General features: G+C 47.0%; 1 protein-coding gene across 1 annotated transcript in view; it reads left to right on the top strand.

The window, feature by feature from the left end:
- Positions 1-19,469, top strand: part of Scd5 (stearoyl-CoA desaturase 5) — a 109,642-nt gene extending 90,173 nt beyond the window's left edge. The window contains 3 exon segments of the mRNA XM_060381005.1: positions 17,031-17,119; positions 17,121-17,253; positions 19,279-19,469. Coding sequence (XP_060236988.1) covers positions 17,031-17,119; positions 17,121-17,253; positions 19,279-19,469 — 413 coding nt within the window.
- Positions 19,470-20,098: the final 629 nt, after the last annotated feature.

Raw genomic sequence — 20,098 nt, 5'->3', positions numbered from 1 at the left:
ACAGACTCACCATGTGTTCTTGCCCCACGCAGAGCACCTAGCTACTGACATGGAGGCTGTAAATTCCCTGCGTGATGGCTCCCACAGCTCTGCCGCACCTCCTGATGCTCTCTCTGCCTCTTCACACTGCTCTTGCTCTCGGCATGCCTGTGCTTTTTCTCTCGCTCTCTAGACACGATGCCTTGAGTACAGTAGGACACAGGTCTGGCTTTTGATAGTGTTAGAAGGAGGAGTTGGGCGGGAGCGCTCCCTGATGTTGGAACTCGGCCTTTGTCTCGGTGCGCCTAAGCCCCTGGGCTGTGAATGGCACAAGTGGTCCTCAGCTTTTAGAACAAGGCAGGGAGAATGGCCTAGAGTTGGGTGTTCCCTCATCACACGTGGAAGGCCATTTCCCTTCATGCAGGCAGTAACTAGGCTCCGATGAAGCGCCAGCATGCCCCGGGAGCTTCCACTCTGGACAGGCCTTGTTAAAGAACAGAACGAGCTGGTGTATTTAAAAATGGCTCCCACTAGAGACTGAAGCAGCCAGCGCAGGGCCAACTAGGGTCTCCACCAGGTCCTCTGCATTTGTATCATAGCTTTCAGCTTAGTATTTCTATGGGACTCCTGAATGTGTCAATGAGCGGGTCTGATTCTTGGGTTTCTCTTGGGGCTCTTTTCCTTCTGTTGGTTTGCCTTGTTCAACTTCGATGTGATGGTTTTGTTTTTTTTTTTTTTTAATGTTTAATTATGTTTGTTTTTTTTATCTCGAAGTTCTTTTCTAATGAGAAACAGAAAGAAAGTAGGTCTAGAGTGAAGAGGAGGTGGGAAGGGATTGGGAGGAGGAGAGGGAGGGGAAACTGTCATCAGGGATTTATTGTATGAGAAAAGAATCTATTTTCAAAATAAGGGAGAAAAAAGGAAAAGAAAAAAATGGATCCATCTTTCTTCCTCTGCATACAAGTATGAGGCAAGCTTTCTCTGAAGTTCTGCTGTGGGAACCTGGTCAAGCTCCTGGAGTTAAAAGCCACAAAAGCATCGGGGCCACTTGAGACCAGGTCACATGGGAGTATCAGCTCCCACCTATGTGTCCATGTAATTCATAAGAACGTGTCATGTAAGTTCCAGTTTTCCTGCATCAGGTAAGTTCTGGTTTTCCTCCGTCAGCACTGGAACCTGGACAGCATCAGTTCTCAGCCTGTGGGCAGGACATCAGAAGACACGCATTCCCAGTGGTCTTACAGACTGACGCATCACTCAGCAGCAGAAACACAGTTATGCAGTAGCAGTGAAAATAAAGTTGGGGGTTCACTGCCATAGAGGCTTCTTTCTGTTCCATGTGTTGGCACTTCCTGCCTCTTCCAGCTGCCTTCCCAGTGCAGGAGCAGCAGTTTGCCCTGTGACCTTGTTTCTCTCGCTGGTCTAAGAGTTGCTGGATTTTCAGCCTGTTCAGCCTTTTACTTTGGAACCCCAAATTTGCCTACACCTCGAGCTCATCCTGTGCTCTGGAGCATGGTATGCCCAGGGCCAAGCAGTCTATCATCTGCTTGCCTTCCTACCTAACCTGCGTTGTCTTCCACTTTGGGGATCTTCCTGGGGGAAGATGAATCATCTGGAGACTCATAACCATCCGGGTCCTGTCTTCTTAGCCAACTCTGTTGCCTTTCATCTTGATTTGTGTAGGGTTTTTAGGAAATCTGCCTGTTCCGAGCCCGTTCACCACGAGTCCTTTCCTACCAACTGTTGGGTTGATAGAACAGTTCTTAGTTGGACCTTAGTGGTTTTGAACTGCTGAGCATCTTCGAGACTTTGGTTGGTTATTTGTATTTTGTGGAAGCCATAGATCTCCAAAGGAGGCTCAAATAATGACACATTCAGACACCTAAATGTGTTCTTGAGACTTAGCAGGGGACACGGAGACTGGAGATGTTAAACCATGACCATCTTCCAAAGCCACTTGCCCCCAGCCACCCTTGGCTTTTCACACTGCCTGTTTCATTCGGGTCCTGGGATGTTCCTGCGTCAGAGAAACCAAATTTGGCTCAGCTATAGCAGCACCAAGGGACGAACCAGGTCACTACAGAGTAGCTCAGCTCACACCTTCTTAGTCTTCCCAGGAAATGATTTACAAGGCTAATGTCTTTTGTGACAGCTAGTTTTGAAAAATAGTAAATGACTTTTTAAAATAAAAAGGGTGTTGTATTTACTATTTACTATTTACTATTGATATGTGCTATCTTTTAATATGTACTATTGGTTGGTTAATATTTACTATTGATCTATCTTTTAATAACGCTGCTGTTAATCCTAAACAGCTGTATAACCAAATCACCCCACAGAGACTATGATTTATTTAGTTAACCTAGAACACAATGCTGGGCAATAGTTACTCCATCCTAAACCTCCAAGCCTGCATAGTTTCCTAACATTTAAATTCACCCATTATACTTGCTATTAGTGATATATTAGGTCCGGTTCTTTCTCCACATTGTTCCAAGACCTCTCCTCCAGCCTCTGTCTGCCAGCCTCTGCTCTTCCTCCTCCTCTGCCTCCCACTCCTTCCTGTCCTCTGGCTCCTCCCCTCTCCTTCCTACTTCTTCCTCTCCATGGCTCAACGTGGCTGGTTGTTTTATTTTGTCATGTTTACACAAAGTTGAGACAGATGATGCTTAGAAAAAGTATCACAATGCAATGTCTGGATTGAAACCAGAGAGTGGGGGAGAGAAATCAGCATTTGAATGATCAAGGGTTAAGGTGTATACATTCCAAAAGAACATTATACCAACAAAAGGTGTGATTACGCATGTATTTGTGAACTTCAAGTACATTTTCTCTCTTCAGCTGGAAGCCACGTATTATGGAGGCCCTTTGTCCGTTGACAGTTGAAGTGAAAGTATTTTCTCCAAAAATGAGTTTGTTGATAGCGGTTCCAATACCCCGAATGAATATTTAGAATATCCACCTGAAGGCTGTCATGTCAGAGCCCCAGAGAGCACTCTTTCTCTGACATAATATTTTCTAATTCCTTGGTCCCATCTTATTCTGTTATATTCCGTCAAATGTGTCAAGGGAGGATTAGGTTGAGCAATATGGGGTTTTGCTTGACACAATTTACACAGGAACACTGAAGAAGCTAATCCCTGTCTGGGTAAGCCTGGGCAGAACTGTCAGCCTAGGTCTTAGAAAGAAATTTCTTCCTTCCTTCCTTCCTTCATTCCTTCCTTTGTTCATTCTTTCCTTTTTTCCTTCTTTCCTTCCTTCCTTCCTTCCTTTCTTCCTTCCTTCCTCCCTCCCTCCCTCCCTCCCTCCCTTCCTTCCTTCCTTCCTTCCTTCCTTCCTTCCTTCTTTTTTCATACAAGAATGTCCGCAAACAAGGAGGAGCCCTCTACCAAGAGGCCATGTTATGACATGCTTTTTTGGTGGCATCAGGAGTACATAGTCTCAGACTACACCATTTAGCTGCCACGCACAAAGTCGTTAAAGCCAATCTTGGAAGTGCTGCCTGGTGTCACATGCCCCTTCCACCTCCCTGGGGGTATTCGGAAGGTCAGAGGGCAGACTCACAGTGAGACCAGGTGAGAACATCAAATATGGTAACACGAGAAAGCCAAAACCCAAGCCAGGTTTTAAACCGTTAGGGATCACTATAGGCAGGACTATAATGCCTGGATTGGTCTTGGGACACGGGTCCACACAGCGAGGTGGCTGCAGAAGACACGGTGAGAGAGTGAAAGTATCTGTGTGCTCATTCTCTCTTTAAGACTGTTTCCACGGCGATGGTGGTGATAGCTCCCTTCCAACGTGGATGAATGCATTGCTTACTAGAGGTGAAATTACTGAGGAGGTGAGCAGGAAATATCTTCCTTTCTAACCGCACTGCAGTACTATAGAGTAGCTATCCCACTTGCGAAGGGTTTAGGCTCCAAAGTATTATTTGTATGGGTTTCTACTGAAGACCAAATTTTACCACATACCGCAAGCTAGACTTGAACTCATGGTCTTTCAGATTCTGCCTGCCCAGTTATTTTTTTCTCCTTAAATTGTAACTCTTCTTTTAAAAAAATGTTCATTTTTAATTATATGTATAGGTATGTTCCTTTTAATTATATGCATAAGTATATGTATGTTTATTTTAATTATATGTATATGTAACAGCATCCCTGTTTGTGGAGCCCAAAGCCTGGACCCTGACAGCCTAGCCGGCTAGCCTTGGCCCCTGGCCTTCAATATGCCTATTAAAAAGGCAAGCGATAGTGAAAAGCAGAAAAGGGAGATTTGTTCCCTGTAACCACACTGGGAAGAGGAACAAACAAAGGTCTTCAGTGACAATGACAGCCTCCCCAACAGGGGCTCTGGCAAGACAGTCTGGTTAAACAGAGTGCAAGAAGAATGCTGTCTAAGCAGCACTGGTTCAGAATGGTCCTGCCGGTAACTGCTGTCTCAGAGCCTGGCTCCTGGTCTCTCCTACAGGTTGTTAGAAGTCTTGTTCTGAGAGACCAGCTCTTCCCAACAAGTGGGCAACCAGACTTCAGATCTCTCCCCAGCACTAGAGTCCTGAAGACACTCCAATTCCCTGGGGAAATTTCTAGTTGCTGTTTCAGCAATCTGATGGCTGAAGAAAGAGGCCCGGGTGTCTCTTCCTCAAAGCCTTCACTGCTGCAGGGATGGGTTCACCTTCACCGCCATCCAACCATTCACTGCTCTGTCACTGTGAGGGCCCAGGGGTGCAGCCCTCAGCCACTGGAGACAAACTTGTGTCCATCAGTCGTGTCAACAACAGGCTCCATCTTAAGTTCCCTCCTGAGCGCTTGGCATTCCCCAGCAGCAGCAAAGTTTAGGCCCAGATCACTCACCGCTGCTGACATTTCTCTGCGACCTCAGCAGGCTGCCCTTTTCACTTTGCATTCTCCACTCTTTCCTTCTCAGTCTTTACTCACTCTTCATCTTACGTTTTCTTTCCTGTCGTGCCATAGGCTCCTTGCAACATTTAGCAGAGTCCCCTGCCTTGCAAATCTGAAAAATTACCTCTCCTTTTGCCTCCATCCTAAGTATATGCCTCTTCTCAGCAGCGTTTTAACAGGTGTTTACTGCTTTGATGTTGTTCAAGCTGACAATGCACTGATGTGTGCAAACCATCTCAGACTGAGTACAAAGCCGGCCATCACACTCCTGAGTCGCCAGCAGTGTAAAGCTGCTAGCAGAGGGCAGGGTGGGCATCCTAAACTGTTCTGTTCATACCTGTGACCTTATAAGCAGAAGCATTTTTGTATAAGGGGTATGAGATACAAAAGGATAAAAAAAAAAAAAAAAAAAGACAGACCTTGTGGATCTTATGCCGTGATTGGTAAGTAAAGGCACATGCTTGCAGAACAGCCGGAGACTCCACCACCAACCACCCAGTCTGTGAGCCCCGCATTGGGGTCCACACGATGAGAGGGACACTGGACTTCCCCCTCTGAGTTGTTAGTCTCCCTAATCCACAACCAACACAAACAGAATGGCAAGGACCAGATCTTGAGAGAAAAGCACCAGGACGTGCAAGCTATGAGGGTCAGCATCTTCCAGAAGGAGGTAGATGGAGGAGAGGAAGAGAGAAGGACCTGCCTTTTGACGCAGGCTGGCACGTTCAGCAGTGGACATCAGCAAGGGGCATCAGGACCTAGCAGCAGACAGGCTTATCAAAGCTACGGGGTGGCGGCTCCCTCAGTGAGTGCACACAGGTCCTGGGGAGGAAACACGCACTGCCTCGTTGAGGGGATACTCCTTCCTTCCACCTCTGCAACATGGCTTTAGGTGATCCAGACTTCTTAGAGGGTTGTCTTTTGGCCCTGTGATCAACAGTCCCAGCTACAGGCCTTATCGGAGGATACAGCAACATATAACGTTCTAATCTTTGGAGCTGTTCAGGATGTCATATCTTCACTCAGGACCAGAGGTAGATTCCCTTAGGGAAGGTCCATCCTGGAAGGTGTTCAAGGCTCTTGTCACGTTGATCTCTTAGCTGGGGGAGGGGTATCCTAACATCATTTAGGAGGTTGGCTGAAATTGGGGAACAGACATAATCCATTTCCATCGTGGAAATCCAGAGGTGCAGTTCCAAAGCTGTCCACCAGGCGGAGTTCATGTCAGGACGGGAGTCTCTATGACACCCTCACAGATAACTTTTAGGTCAGCAGTTTTCAAGCTGAGGGTCGCGACCCCTTTGGAGGGGGGCACATATAGACATCCCGCCTATCAGATATGTACATTATGATTCGTAACAGTAGCAAAATGACAGTTACGAAGCAGCAATGAAATAACTTTCTGGCTGGGGTGCCCGCAACCTGAGGAACTGTCCTAGAGCGCCGCAGCGCAGCTCGGGGAAGGTTGAGAACACTGCCCTAGGCGGAAGTGCTCACTGAGGAGAAGAGGGAGGAAGGAACCAAGCACCAGAGCTCTCTTTTCGTCTCCAGCAAGGGCTTTTCTAGGACCGTTGCTTCTGGAGACCTTGCCTTAAGCTGCCTAAACGGTTCTCGTCAAAAGTGACACTCTGAGCTAATTTCATCAGAAGCTGAGCGAGCCCCCGCTGGCAGGGACCAGGGTGGGTGGAAGTCCTTGCAGAAGTTGTTTGGAGACAACGCTCCTTCCATCTATGCTTCCCTTCACTGTCCATCCTTCGGTCCATTCCTTCTGTGCGTGTGCGTGTGAGGGGCTAAGGAGTGGACCAGGGCCTCACTTGTGCCAGGTGAGTATTCTACCACTGAGCTACATGGCCAGCCCCATCAACAATATCTGTGCTGTAAGTGGCTAAAGCCCTCTAGTGTGGGCTTACACATTCCGTACTTGCTGTTTCCGAACAAAACCAGATCGTTGTTGTCATTGCTAACAGGGATCGCTGGATTTTTTTCACACACGCTGAACAGATACCCAAACATCTGGCCTTGCCTCCCTAGACAGCCTCAGCTGGCCACAGGAACTATCAGCTGGCCCAGGCAGGTTACAGAGTGCCATGGGAGCAGTAGCTTGCAGAGATGGTCCATTGGGTGGTGGTCCAGCATGGAGCCTACAGCAGAGGCTCACTGTCTGAATAGCTGATCACCCTCCTCTCTCCACTATCCTAAAGGCATATTTCCATGGGGTCCTAAATTTGAAAAATTAAGACAAGTGTGGGCAAACTCCCTTCTTAGGAAGAGACTACCTCACTGCGAAGCGTTCTGAGTTAATTCTTAGTCAAAATGCTACATTTCCAAAGACTGGACTGGATTACATTGGATGAAAGAGAAATCAAAGCAACCACCATCTGCCAGCAACTGGGATGAGTCTCATCAGAGGTTTCCTTAGGTGAGGAAGAAAGCACATGTCTCTTTACCGCCCGTTTCCTGTAAGATAAGCGGGACGCTCAGATAAGGAGCCAGGGCTGAGATAATGCGATTTGCCAGCTCATGCTTCCACAGGACGGAAAGCTGGATGCCTTCCGTTCTCTCTAAAAGGGCTCTTAGCTGCCTTCCATGCTAAAGAAGGTCTCAAGTGATTACCATCAAGAGAGAGTGTGCTTGTGCACACATGCACGACTGACGGTCTGTCTGTCTGTGTGCCTGTTTGCATGTATGTCTGTGTGTCTCTGTGTGTGTGTATGTGTGTGCATGTGTGGATCTGTCTTTCTCAGTGGACAGAACTTGAAAGCTTATTTATGCAATCTAAAATAATGCACACATAGCCTTTTTGTTTATTTTTTCTTTTTGAGATTATAATCTGATTATGTAATTTCTCCCTTCCTTTTTCTCCTCCCAACCTCTTCCCTTATGCCCTCCCTAGTCTCCTTAAAGTTCATAGTCTCTCTCTAATTGTTATTGCATGCATATACATATAACAGTGGACTTTCTGGTTCTGCTCAGTTAAGAACTTGGAGCTTTGATGCTGAACTGTTCACCTGCTTTGCATCAGTATTTGCCCAAATGACTGGCTGGACCACACTGTGAGTGACTATGGCTGATTTTAGGGCAAGTGTGGGATGTTGAGCTCTCAGAATCCCAGGTGGTGATGAGGGGTTTCTGGACCCTAAAGGCCAGCTGTTCATAGAGAGAAATAGAAAATAAAAACACCCTCAAACACGGGTGCTCGGGCAGAGGCAGAGTCTTAACTTCGTAAAGACTATTTAGCAGACACAGTTTCTCGCTCCTAGCTCTTCATGCCTTTGCCACCGGGGGAGAAGACATGGGAGAAGAGAATAAGATTCAAACCTCTCAAGCGTGGACTGAAAGTGGGCCAAGCTGTGTTGGAAGCAGAGCTGGCACTTGAAATCGGGACTTACTCCTGACTGCCAGGAGCGTGTTTGTATTCCCACCCCCTCTCTTCCCGTGGATGGCCATGAGGGACGCTGCCTTCTGTATAATAAGCAAAGCATACGTGTGCAGAATTCCCCCCAGCAGGCAACCTGCTTCCCCTCAGATGTGCTGGCAGGCCCCTGCAAATCCAGCAGGACACAGTAGCAGAGAACCTGGCCACAGCAGCCCATCTGTGGGCCAGCAGAAACAAAGCAAAACTGAAGGTACAGCACGCCAAAGAATGGCGGGTGCATCCGATACACGAGATTTCTTATCCGGGGTTCAATAGGCTAGCTGCAGGGTGGCCTTTTCGTTATGACACGTATGTTAACGAACTATTCCTAAGGGGAGGAATAAAACGCACATACAAACCCAAACCCTCCGGGGCTCACCCAGAGCCTGTGTGTTCTTGATCCGCACACAAATTGGACAAACTCCTTTTTTCAAATTCTTACAGATTAAGAGAAATGAGTTCACGGGGTCAGAGAAATTACAGAAGGTGGGGAGAATGGCAAATGGAAGTGGCTTAGCTGTGTATTTGTGATACCAAGGGTTCACAAATTTGCTAGGTAGGGGCTGGAAGAGATGGCTCAGCGGTAGAGAGTACCTCCAATGTGGACTCAATGCCAACCACTCCCCAGGATCATCCAAGCCGTGAGTACTGGGTTGAGACTGCCAAGGCATCTCCCTTCCTGTATCAGGAGCCTGCTTCTCTGTCTTCCCAGCACTCCGGTTGGCACTGCTGGGCCACCCAGCCTCTGTTGTGTAAGCCAGTCTGACAAATCTCTCTTTATAGCATAGATACATTCTGTAGGTTTTGTTCCTGCAGAGAATCAATCCTGTTAAATAATTTGGCTTTAGACTCTCACTACCATCTAAGAAGGTCAAGGTTTTCATTAGGGCGAAAGATGAACACTGATACTAACATATTAACATAACATTATATATATCCATTATATATATATGAGGGGCAAGGTCTCATTATATACCTTATACTGGCTTCTCAGGCTTAGTGTGCAGTCCAGCCTGGTTATGAACCTGTGGCTCTCCTGCCTCAGTCTCCCGAGGGCTAGGATTACAGGTATGTGCCAACATCCTTGCTCATAAACATTTATTTTTGTAAGTTTATATGACTGAGCAGGAGAACCTTGGGTTCTTGGCATTGTCACACCAAAGGCCATCGAGAATGCAGGGAATCACAGCAGAGAGTAGATCTAGCAAGATGGGAGAACAGTACGACCTGAACACAGGAAGGGACCCCATGTGACATGTATGAGGGGTGTGCCTTTTACACACCAAATGCAGCGGCCATGCTAGACAGCCTGTTGACTTTTGGCCCACCCACAATCCAGTCAGCTGGAGGGGGCTGCTGATCCTGAAGGTAACTCAAATGACTGTTGGCTCTTTCCCCTTGGAGCCTGGCTGGCTGCTTACCACTAAAGAGATGACAGAGTTGGTTGGCAGTTGTCCCCACAACACAAGATCTTCACCTATATAGGACAGAATAATCAGGGGGGAAAACATACACACACACACACACACACACACACACACAAACACACACACTGTTATTTAATGTCACTGTAATTATTTTTATAATTGCCAAAGAAATTAGGGGATGACAATTTCATTTTCGAAATGATCCGACTTTAAATTGATTTAAATTTCTTCTGTAAATCCTAAAACAAAGATAATCACAGTTAAATAGCAGCAGCACCACCATCAAAGAAGACAGTAGTTGAGCTATAAATGCATCCCCGTGAGTGTCAAATCTCCCTGGTGATGCAATAAGAGCTGTGGCTTTTGCCCCCCAGAAAAAAATGGAAATCCACAAACAAATTGCATTCAATTTCACAGGTCCCAGGGTAAGAAGAGCAGTTATGTCTTCCCCTGAAGTGATCAGAAAGAGAGGGTGAAAGTAGGATGAGGTTCTACAGGGGACAGAAGCTGCAAACGCAGCCACTTTGTTAAAAAGATAACTTAGCGAATGATTTCAGTTTGTTTTGGTAATCCTGTGCTACATGCCATTAGTAGTTGGGCTACTGTCCATGTAATTTATTGAGAGCCACTGATAGCTAATAAGAAAGGGAGTGGAGACAAAAACAGACAGAAGAGTCAGACATGAACACAGACATGAACAGCCAGAGTGTTCATGTCGAACCAATTTTTACCAAAGACAAACGGTCCCTCAACCTCAATTCCTCCTGGTGCAGTTTAACCAGGCAGACAAGGCCAATTGCAGAAGGACAACACAACTGTACCATTTCTCCACCACTCAGCAAGGTTCTGAAAGATGCTCTGAGAAACTGGTTTGCCATCTTCCCTTCCTCTGCTGGAAGGAGATGCAGCCAGAAGACCTGGGTCTGACTCCAGGGAGTCCAGTGAACTGGGTTCCTCCCATGGGATTGTTTACTCCTCATCATGCTGAAAAAGTGATGTCAAGACCTACCAGGGTCAAGGCTGGGTCCAGAGTGGTTCAAGGAGAGTTTTCAGAGAACTCTTTGAACACAGTCATCATTCTCGCTTTTACTTAAAGACACGGCACATACACGACGTCTGTTTCCAACTTACACAGTCCCAAGAGTCAAAGCTTTTCTACCAAATTCCACACATGAGTTTCCATCTTAGCTATGCATGCAGACACAAGGCATATCCCACCCTTAACCACCCCAGCCCACTCCCAAAGCTGATGCCAGGGAAGAGAACGCTCCACTCACTTGCAAACTGCCAGCGTGTATGTAGCATTTGTCCTGTAAATAAACATTTAGCAAACACCCGAGTTATTTTCCCTGGAGCTCAATAAGATGTAGGAATCGAAGAAGAAATGAGTTTCCGGTGAGCCTTTAAATGAAATCACAAAACCAAACGTGTTTAATCAAGATGGTTCCAGCAGCCCATTGCTCATCATTGCGATATAACCATGGTGCTGGGACCTTGTTCTCACCCACTGAGGTGTTTCTTCTTCTCACGTTTCCTCAGGCTGTCCCCTGTGGAGGCTGGCAGGTGGCTCCCTTTACTCCATGCTCTAATAGATTTTTCTCTCAAGATCTCACATACCAACAGCTTGGGACCACTGTGTTTAGAGAAGCAACCACAGCATTTTTTTTTTCATCAAAAAAACAATGAAGGCTTAAGCTTATCAAACCCAGCTTGGGGGTGGGAGAGAAACCCAGAATCTGGCTTCATAGAACACTGGGTCTCCAGATTGGTCTCAATGCCTTACTTCTCATTGCTTTTGGCTTATTGAAAAGAGGAGATTCTAAAGAGCTGAAGCAGCCGAAAGGCCAGCACCTCTGTGTACATTTCCACAGGGCAGCCAATACTCTTGAATCCAGGCACTCAGTGTGCAATGGTATGTGGTTTTATGAAAAAAAAAAAAAGAATTTTTTATTTTTATTTATTTAGTATTGTGGGTTTTTTTTCCAGACAGGTCTCACTGTGTATTCCAGGCTAGCCTTGAACTCATGATCCTCCTACTTCAGCCCCCCAAGTTCTGGGATTACAGGTGTATATCACCCTGGGTTTCTAGAAAATAGATTCTGTCTGGGGCTAAAATCTGAGAAACAGCTTTTCAGCTGTGGTATTGGTGTGGCAAGGAACCCGAGAGCTGCTGGGGATGAGAGAGTCTCTGACATCTAGCATAATCCCTCCTCATAAGCAGTGGAAAGCAGCTTTAGAATTACCCACAAGGCAGTGTGAGTGCTTTTGTATCTCTGGTTAAGTATGTAGGTCTCCGGTTTCAAATCTGAGAGGAGAGCTGCTGTATCCTGTGGGTCATTCTTGTTTCTGTAGTAACACCTTCTCTGTAGTCTTGGCCTTGTTATTTTTCTGCTAAGGTGATCTCAAAAGTTTTCTCTTAGTTTGGAGCCAAAATGTTCTGAGGAAGACAGACTTTGCAAAGCAAAACTAAACCGGTAGGAATGAGGGTTAAACCTACATATTGTTACTGACTGGAGAATAACCTGGGGGTTCATTGTCGGAAATGCTTCTTTTTAACTTGGGATAGGAAATCTCTCAGTGAAACCTGTTGCTGGCAGGGTGCAAGGGTGCCTTTCGTCAGGTTTAAGTGTTCAGTTGCAATTGATAACCCAAGAGATAAGCTTCCAGGAGAGTCCCAGAACAGACTGCTCATTTATTGTATCTTAAAAAAATAATAAAAACTTGATACTTAATCTATTTGCTTTACCAAAATCACTACTGTGATTTTATTTTTCTGAGAATTATTCAAAGTATCAATGCTATATCACCATCCATCAAGCTGGGTTTGTCAGTTTGATTCAAACCTAGACAGAGCTGGGAAGAGCAGATCTCCGTTGAGAAACTGCCTCCGTCAGATTGGCTTGTAGGTGCATCTGTGGGCATTCTGTTGATTAATTGATTGCAGCGGGAGGGCCCAACCCAGTGTGGACAGTACCTCCCAGGGTAGGTGGTCCTTGGTTGTTAAGAAAAGTAGCTGAGCAAGCCATGGGCAGCAAGCCAGCAGGCAAGCGTTCCCCCATGGTCTCTGCTTCAGTTCCTGCCTCCAGACTCCTGCCCTGAGTTCCTGTCTACCTCTGCTTCCCTTCATGATAAAGTGAAAGCTGTAAGATCAAATAAACCCTTTGCTCCCCAAGATGCTTTTAAGTCGTGGTGTTCATCACAGCGACGGAAAAGAAACCTGCACATCATCATATGCCACCCAATCCTTCATCATTCCCAGCAGAAGCTCTGCTGTCTACTCAACAGTCACATCCCTCTTTCTCGTCTTCCTGCTCACAACCTCTACCCAAATCCTGAAGAGCATCTCACTGTATGGACAGATAACCTTTCGTCCTTGCATTCATCTATTGACAAACACTTGGGTTGTTCGTACACGTTGGCTACTGTGGACAACACTGCTACAAACAGAGGTAAAGCACAGATCTATTCAGGTGTCTGCTTTCTGGTTTTGGCTACACATCTAGAAGTAGAATTACCGAGCCATGTCATCACTTGAAATTGAACTTTTTGGGAACATGTCCCCCCCCTTTCATTTGCAGTGTCTGCTTTCAGCATTCCCTTATTCCAATCAGTATGTAGGCAAGCATTCCGATTTCTCTAGACTTCTGCATTTGCTACTTCCTTTTTTAGAAAGTTATCCTTTCTCTCATTCCCTGCTAGTCACTACTGTGCTAGCAAGCTATTTATTGATAAGATAGATTTGATCACAGTAGGCTTGACTTGGATAGGATTAACATTCCCTGAAACATGGCTACGAGGAGGACAGATGAATACCTGAACAAAATCAGTACACCTCATCAAGCAAGACAGTATAGGCATCCGTATTTACAATGTAGGAAGGTCTTAAAAATAGAAATGCCCGCCAGAGGTTCTAATTCAGTGGGCCTGCAGTGTGTTCCCAATATTCACCCTGTCAAAATATTCTCCATGAAATCAGGGGATGAAGTCAGGGCTAAGATATTGATCTATGCATGAGACTGCCCGTTAACGCAGCAGGTATGAACCCTGGGGGACTGGGACATTGCAGGGTGCCTTGCCCGGTCCAAGGGGACTGAGAAAATCCCTAAGGAGAGACTAGGCTGATGCTTGAAAGAGTCACGTCAAGCAGGTGTAACTGACAGACTCAGACGGCATGGGGTTCATGCAGGAGCAGGAAACTCAGCCCAGCTAGAGTTTGCCTGTGTCTGCTGTCAGAAAACAGCATTCTCACTGACATACAAACACCTGATGGGGCGAGGCCAAGTGGGTCGTCCCTGAGTTAAGTACCCTTACTCCGGTGATCTCCGTGGCTAGCTGAGCGACAGGCTTACTTGAGGTGATAAGTTCTTGATATTTAGACACTGAGCCTGGCTCTGTACCAGCGTGGCTGTGAGAAGTCCCCGTCATCTCTCTGGACCGCTACAACACCCTTGCAGAGGAGAGGTGATGGGCTGCCTCATGGGCTGTTGTGGAATTCAGACGGGAAAGTGTGTGCGCGGCGTACATTAATATGCGGACATGCTCCAAACGTCTATTCCTGTCGCCTCCTCTATCTGGGGCACCCCCTAACTCTAGGCACCCTGTCAACACCCCCTACTTGGAATCCCTGGCTAAATACGCAGAAGGCACCTCTGACTTCCTGGGCCTGAGGCTAAGCGCTCATGCCCGGCTCTAGCCAGCTCCTCTTCCCGTCTGCGCCACATCAACTAACATGTCTACCCTGGGTGTCTTCTTGACTCCATCTCTTCTCTCCAACATCAGGGCCTTTTCTTTTTCTGAACAAAATCTTCTCAGTTGCCTTTTGAAATAGACCTAGAATTTAACGACCCCCTAGCACCATTTTCATTGCTCTCCTGGTTCAAACTACCATTCTCTTACCTGGCTTACTGCCAACAGTCCCTACATGACCCTTTCCCCTTGGTCCCCACTGTCCTCTCCTGTAGTTCCCCGGAGTCTCCAGAACCTTGGTGTGGGTGTTTCCTCCACCCTATGTAGCCAGTGGGTAGCATCTCGCTTTCTTTAAGTATTCAATGAGAAGCCGTAGCGTAAGATAGGCCATCTGCAGACACCTGATTTCCCAGCACCCTCAGAACATCGCACTCTCCTCTGCTTCACTGCTTCTCCTGTGTTTATGACTAACGTGCCCTGTGTTTCATCCATACTCTTTAGCACCTGCCAATCACATCAGACCATATCAGACACACAGGCCGCCTTTGCTTTCATCTGTTGACGTCACCCGAGTCTAGGTACTAAGGGAAGAACCTGGCACAGGGCAGGCACTTAACAAAGCTGTTAGTACAGTGTCTTGCAGAAGAGAAAGCCGAGGCTCAGCACAATGAAATAATCTACCCAGGGCCACATAGCTAGGAAGTAGCCAAATTGAGAAGTTAAATGCTCTGTGATGTTTTATAACATTAAAAAAAAAATCCATTTAGCAAAAAGCCAGCCAATCCAGTGGCTCTCTCCAGTCACCCTCCCTACCACTGATTGAAGAAAGGAGTGTGAAATGAGCAGGAATTCCATGCTGGAGGACTTTTGGAGATTGTCTGCCGGCCATTGGCAAGGGCACTCAGACTGAGTGTCATTAAGAAGGAAGTCGGTGAGCCAACACCGTGCTGGGCTTGTCCTGAGGCCCAGAGGCCAAAGCCTGTAGTTAACTGCAGACCAGCTGCTCTAGGCTGGCGCTGTGGGGGGATGGGGAGGCCTCTCGGCCACATGGGGCAGATTTGTGGAGTCTGTTTGAAACGGTCACGGAGAGTAACAGTTTTCAGAATAAAAACCCAGAACATCCTGCTCGGACTTGCCATGGCCGTCGGCCTTCCTCCTTTCCTCCTTTTCAATGTGCACGCCGAAGTCTCACAAGAACCAGGGAGGACACTCAGCAGCTCTGCAGCTGGGCCCTCTGCCACTTTGTTGGGAAGAGAAGTACCTGGGCTTTGGTTGCTGGGTTGATTTTTATTGTTTCCATCTTGATAAGTTGCACCTCTTTCTTGGGAAAAGGGAACTTTTTCTGCATGCGATCATGCTAGTTGATGAAGCCCATCACTGAGCTTTTCTCTTGTGCTCGGGAAGCCATATTGCAGGTCCTCTCTCTACACAGCCTCGGCAGAGTGGAGCTTTGGATACGGGAGCCATGGCTGGCAGGTAGCTAGCTCCTCGGCCAGTTTAGAAGGAGGAGGCAGAGGGCTCTGAGTAGAGGGTGAATCCTATAGGCTGCAGCCAAACCTGGATGGCACTTCACATGGCTGGGACCAGTAGGAGGCCAGGGCAGCTCTCTACAGCGGCAGGAGGTCCTGACTGCTGGCACACCTATCTTGGATCTGCTGTGAGAATTGAACAAGAGAGGTCCATGGCATGCTAGTCTGTTGCTCAGCAAGATACTGGTTCAGAACAAGCCTAGGAGAGGAAGCTTTGAAAAGCCTGGGTTGTAATAGAGTGAGAGAGAAAGGGGGGCCCATGAAGGTCAAACTGCCTTCTGTTAGCAATATCCCATGGCTCTCCTTCCTGCTGACACAGGTGCTTTTTTTCACTTTCCTTTCAAGGTCGTCTTTTTTTCCTGACAGGGTCTTACTCGGTAGCCCAGGCTAGCCTCAAACAATCTTCCTTCATCCTCCTGCCTGCAGGAACTACAGGTGTATAACACCAGATCCAGCTCAATAACCTACTATTGAATGGTTACTATTTGTGTGATTATATGCTTGTATCCATGTTCTATAGCCTAGGAAAGCCATGAACTCTCCATCCTCCTGCCCCAGCCTCCTGAGAACTGGGCTTACAACTTACTAGACTACCATACGTGGGTTGTTTATTTGTTCATTTGTTTATTTATATATTTTTTGTGTGTGTGCTGATTGTGTGCTCGATAGAGAACACCTTTAGTGGCAAATCATATACCTTCTTACCAGACTAAGTCAATACAGAATCATGCACCAAAAATTATTTAAGAAACACTGGATGATTCTTGAGATTCTTCGAGTAAGCCTGATATCAGGTTGACAGGTGGAGTGGTGTCCCGGAGCTAGCTCAGACGCATGGTAAGAAGATAAAGTACCTCAGAGATGCACGGGGTTGGCCATCACGGTGTAGACTGCCTGCTGTGGAGATTCTTCCAAAGTGCAGCGAAAGGACGGCCATCTCCTACAGCACTCTGCCTGTCTCATTTCTCAGAACCGTGCTACTTGCCTCACTTTTGTAACCATGTGGACTCACGATCCCCCCTCTCCTCCACCAGGCCCCCGAAGGCCTCGTGTCTGATGATGTCATGGTGCTCTTCCTCACAGGTACTATAAGATCAGCATGTGCTCATGCACTTCATGGTCCCTGTACTGGTGCCCTGGTACGTCTGGGGCGAGCGTCTATGGAATTCCTACTTCTTGGCTTTCTGTTCTCCGATATGCCGTTGCCCTCAATGGCACCTGGCTGGTCAACAGCGCTGCCCACATGTATGGGAAGTGGCCCTATGACAAGCATATCAACCCTTGGCAGAACCCACTCGTCACTTAGGGGGCCGTTGGTGAGTGGGGTGTTGAGAGCCAGTGAGGGAATGGCAGTCCAGCTGTTATTGACTTAGAGGGAGGGAAGGTGTTACGGCCATAGGAAAGAGAGTGAAGGAGTGTAGGGAAGTTGAACTTTGACCTTGGCATCCCAGCTCTTAGACAAGCCAGGCCAGTTCCTGATGCTCTCATCTGTCAATGTCTCCCTAGTCAAGCATATGGAACTGCTCAGGACAGCACCTGGAGCGCAGAAGATGATCAATAAACACTATGATAGTTACTTCGGTCATGAAATTTTTCCTACGGGAAGAAGCAGCAATTTCTTTTCTCTCAAACAGTCTTGACCACTCTTAGCCTTTACTTATCAGTCATATGTGTCAGGAGGAAAAGGTCTTCAAGCAGGCAATGGCAGGAAAGGAGGGAAATTCTGAGACCACAAGTAGTTAAGAGTAAGGCCAGCTCTGGGTCCTCCCCCTGCTCTCCGGGCACTCTCTGGCTCCTCAACAGTCTGTGTTCTTATGTGCAATAAGGCCCTTCCCTCACCCCTGGGTCACTGGAGAGTGAGGTGAGTTAACTCACTGAGCTTGTAGAGGTACTTAGCATGAAATAGGCCTTCTGCTGTGCTGCCTTTATTGCCAGCTTTATTGTCTTAGGTGAGTTCCTTGTCCCTTCTGTGTCTTTCTGTTCTCATTTTCAAATGGGGATAATCATAGTAGTTAGCAGAAAGGCGTGAGGATGATGGGAGTTAGTACTTAGCCTTTGGTGCTGTGCTCAGCATGCAGTAAGCGGCTCATAAATGTTAACGCGCCTCTCCAAACTTTTTAAATTTCTACCACAAAAACTAAGTACGCGTGAATGTGTAGGCAAATTAGCTGTTTAGTCATTCTACAACGTATGTACATTCCAACACGTGCTCTTATATGTGATACATACGTTTTTGTTATTTAAAAAATTAGTGGAAGAAAAGCAGGGAAATCAGACGAGCGGAGCTCTCAGGCCTCTCGAGGACGCCTCTTCAACAGGCACAGCCGGAAGACAGCTCAGTGGGAGACAGGAACGGTGTGCAGCAGCCTGGACACTTACAGGCCTGCATCTTCACCTCACTCTCCTGTCTGAACAGTCTCTTCCCTCTCCCCCAGGCTCGACCGAGTCCTTTTCATAATCACTCCCTCCCACAGAGACTGCTCGCCTTTCGTGAACTTATGTCAAAATAGTGACCTCTTGAGAGCCCCAGAGCGTTTACCTTGGGGCAGCCCTGAGGAAGCAGCATCTTGCCGCCATCCATGCCGCAAAGCTAATCTTGTGTGTGCCGAACAACCGTGCTGTTATTTTCTGCTCAACTTGGCCTGTCTAGCAACTGAGTGAATGTTTCCGAGGGCCAGGGCCAAGTCTTTTTCCCCAACATGCAGTCTGAACAGCTGATAAAACCTCTATGAAGGCATCCGTGTCTGTTGCTGCTCTATTAACAACATCCAGGAAACGGAGCCAGCCTGGGTGTCCACAAACAGGCTGGTAAGGAAATGTACACACGCCATGCGGCTGTGTGCAGCTAAAGCAACGTGAGCTCGCGACGTTCACAGAAATGATTGGCATCAAACATCAAGCTAAGCTAAAATCAGAAAGACAAGTGTCACAGATTCTATTTTGTATGTGGAACCTAGATTTAAGATAATACGGATGCACAGATGCGTGTGTGTTTATGAACATGTCACTCATAGGGCTAGAAAGGGGATCATTAGAAAAGGGGAGATATTAAGGGGTGAAGAGGAAGGGGTAGGAAATAGAGAACTGTCAATAAGAAAGCAGAGAGAGGACTAACAGAGGGGACCAGCTGGAGCACGGCATGGGGGCAGAAGAGAAGGCAGCGAGGAGGGGGAGAGTTGAGAATTACATAATGACATCTGTACGAAGAGGCTATCATGAAACCTGCTGCTTTGCGTCCTGACCTTTAAAAAGAGAATTAAACAAACAAACAAACGAACCCTAACAGCGTCCATGCAGGGAGATGGTGATGGTGTGACTTCCAGAAATACTTCCTCTCCCAGGTGAAGGCTTCCACAATTACCACCACGTATTTCCCTTCGACTACTCTGTGAGTGAATTTGGCTTAAATTTCAACCCAGCCACCTGGTTCATTGACTTCACATGCTTCCTGGGACTGGCCACTGACCACAAACAGGCCACCGAGCAGATGATCGAGGCCTGTAAAGCCAAGACTGGTGACGGCGGTGCCTGAAGCCTTCTGAATGCTGTCCATGGCGGCTACCCTTGGCATCCAGCTAGAAGCTTCTGACTTACAATTCTCTTGTTTGTTGGCTTGTGGGAAGGGGGAGAAGGTGGGGAGCACATGAAATCTATATGGTTTGGGAAATCTTATGTGTCTCAGACAATGCCAACTGTAACTATCAATGAAAAAACAAGTCAACATTAGAACTATGATTCAATATTAGATTGTGGATCTGCAATCCAATCAATCATACACGGTTGTGTATATGTGCTCAGACATGTTAACGGGGAAAGGACGAACATGGAATTGTTTTGGTGTGACCCAAGAGAGCGTATCTTTTCTTCCCTCTCATGAACACTGTCTGAAGGAGCAGAGAGTAAGGGAGGCTGCATCTCAGAGTAACAGCCGTGTTCCTGGCTTGCAATTGTTGTGCTGTGTACATGAGGTTTTGTTGTTGTTTAAAAGGAAAAAAAAAAGGTTTAAAAAAATGAAGATATAGAAAATGGCTCCTGTATTTTTTTCACGGTCTATAACTTGCTGACCCTCCACTGTCTTTCTTTAACAGAGAGTGTGTTTGGGGCCGGGGCGGTGGCTCAGGGGGTAAGGGGTAAAAATGCTTGCTGAGTTTCATCCTTGGG

This window comes from Meriones unguiculatus, chromosome 3 (genome assembly GCF_030254825.1).
Source record: "Meriones unguiculatus strain TT.TT164.6M chromosome 3, Bangor_MerUng_6.1, whole genome shotgun sequence".
Taxonomy (NCBI): Eukaryota; Metazoa; Chordata; class Mammalia; order Rodentia; family Muridae; genus Meriones; species Meriones unguiculatus.
Note: the sequence above shows the minus strand (reverse complement) of the source record. Positions and strands in the feature narration are given on the sequence as shown.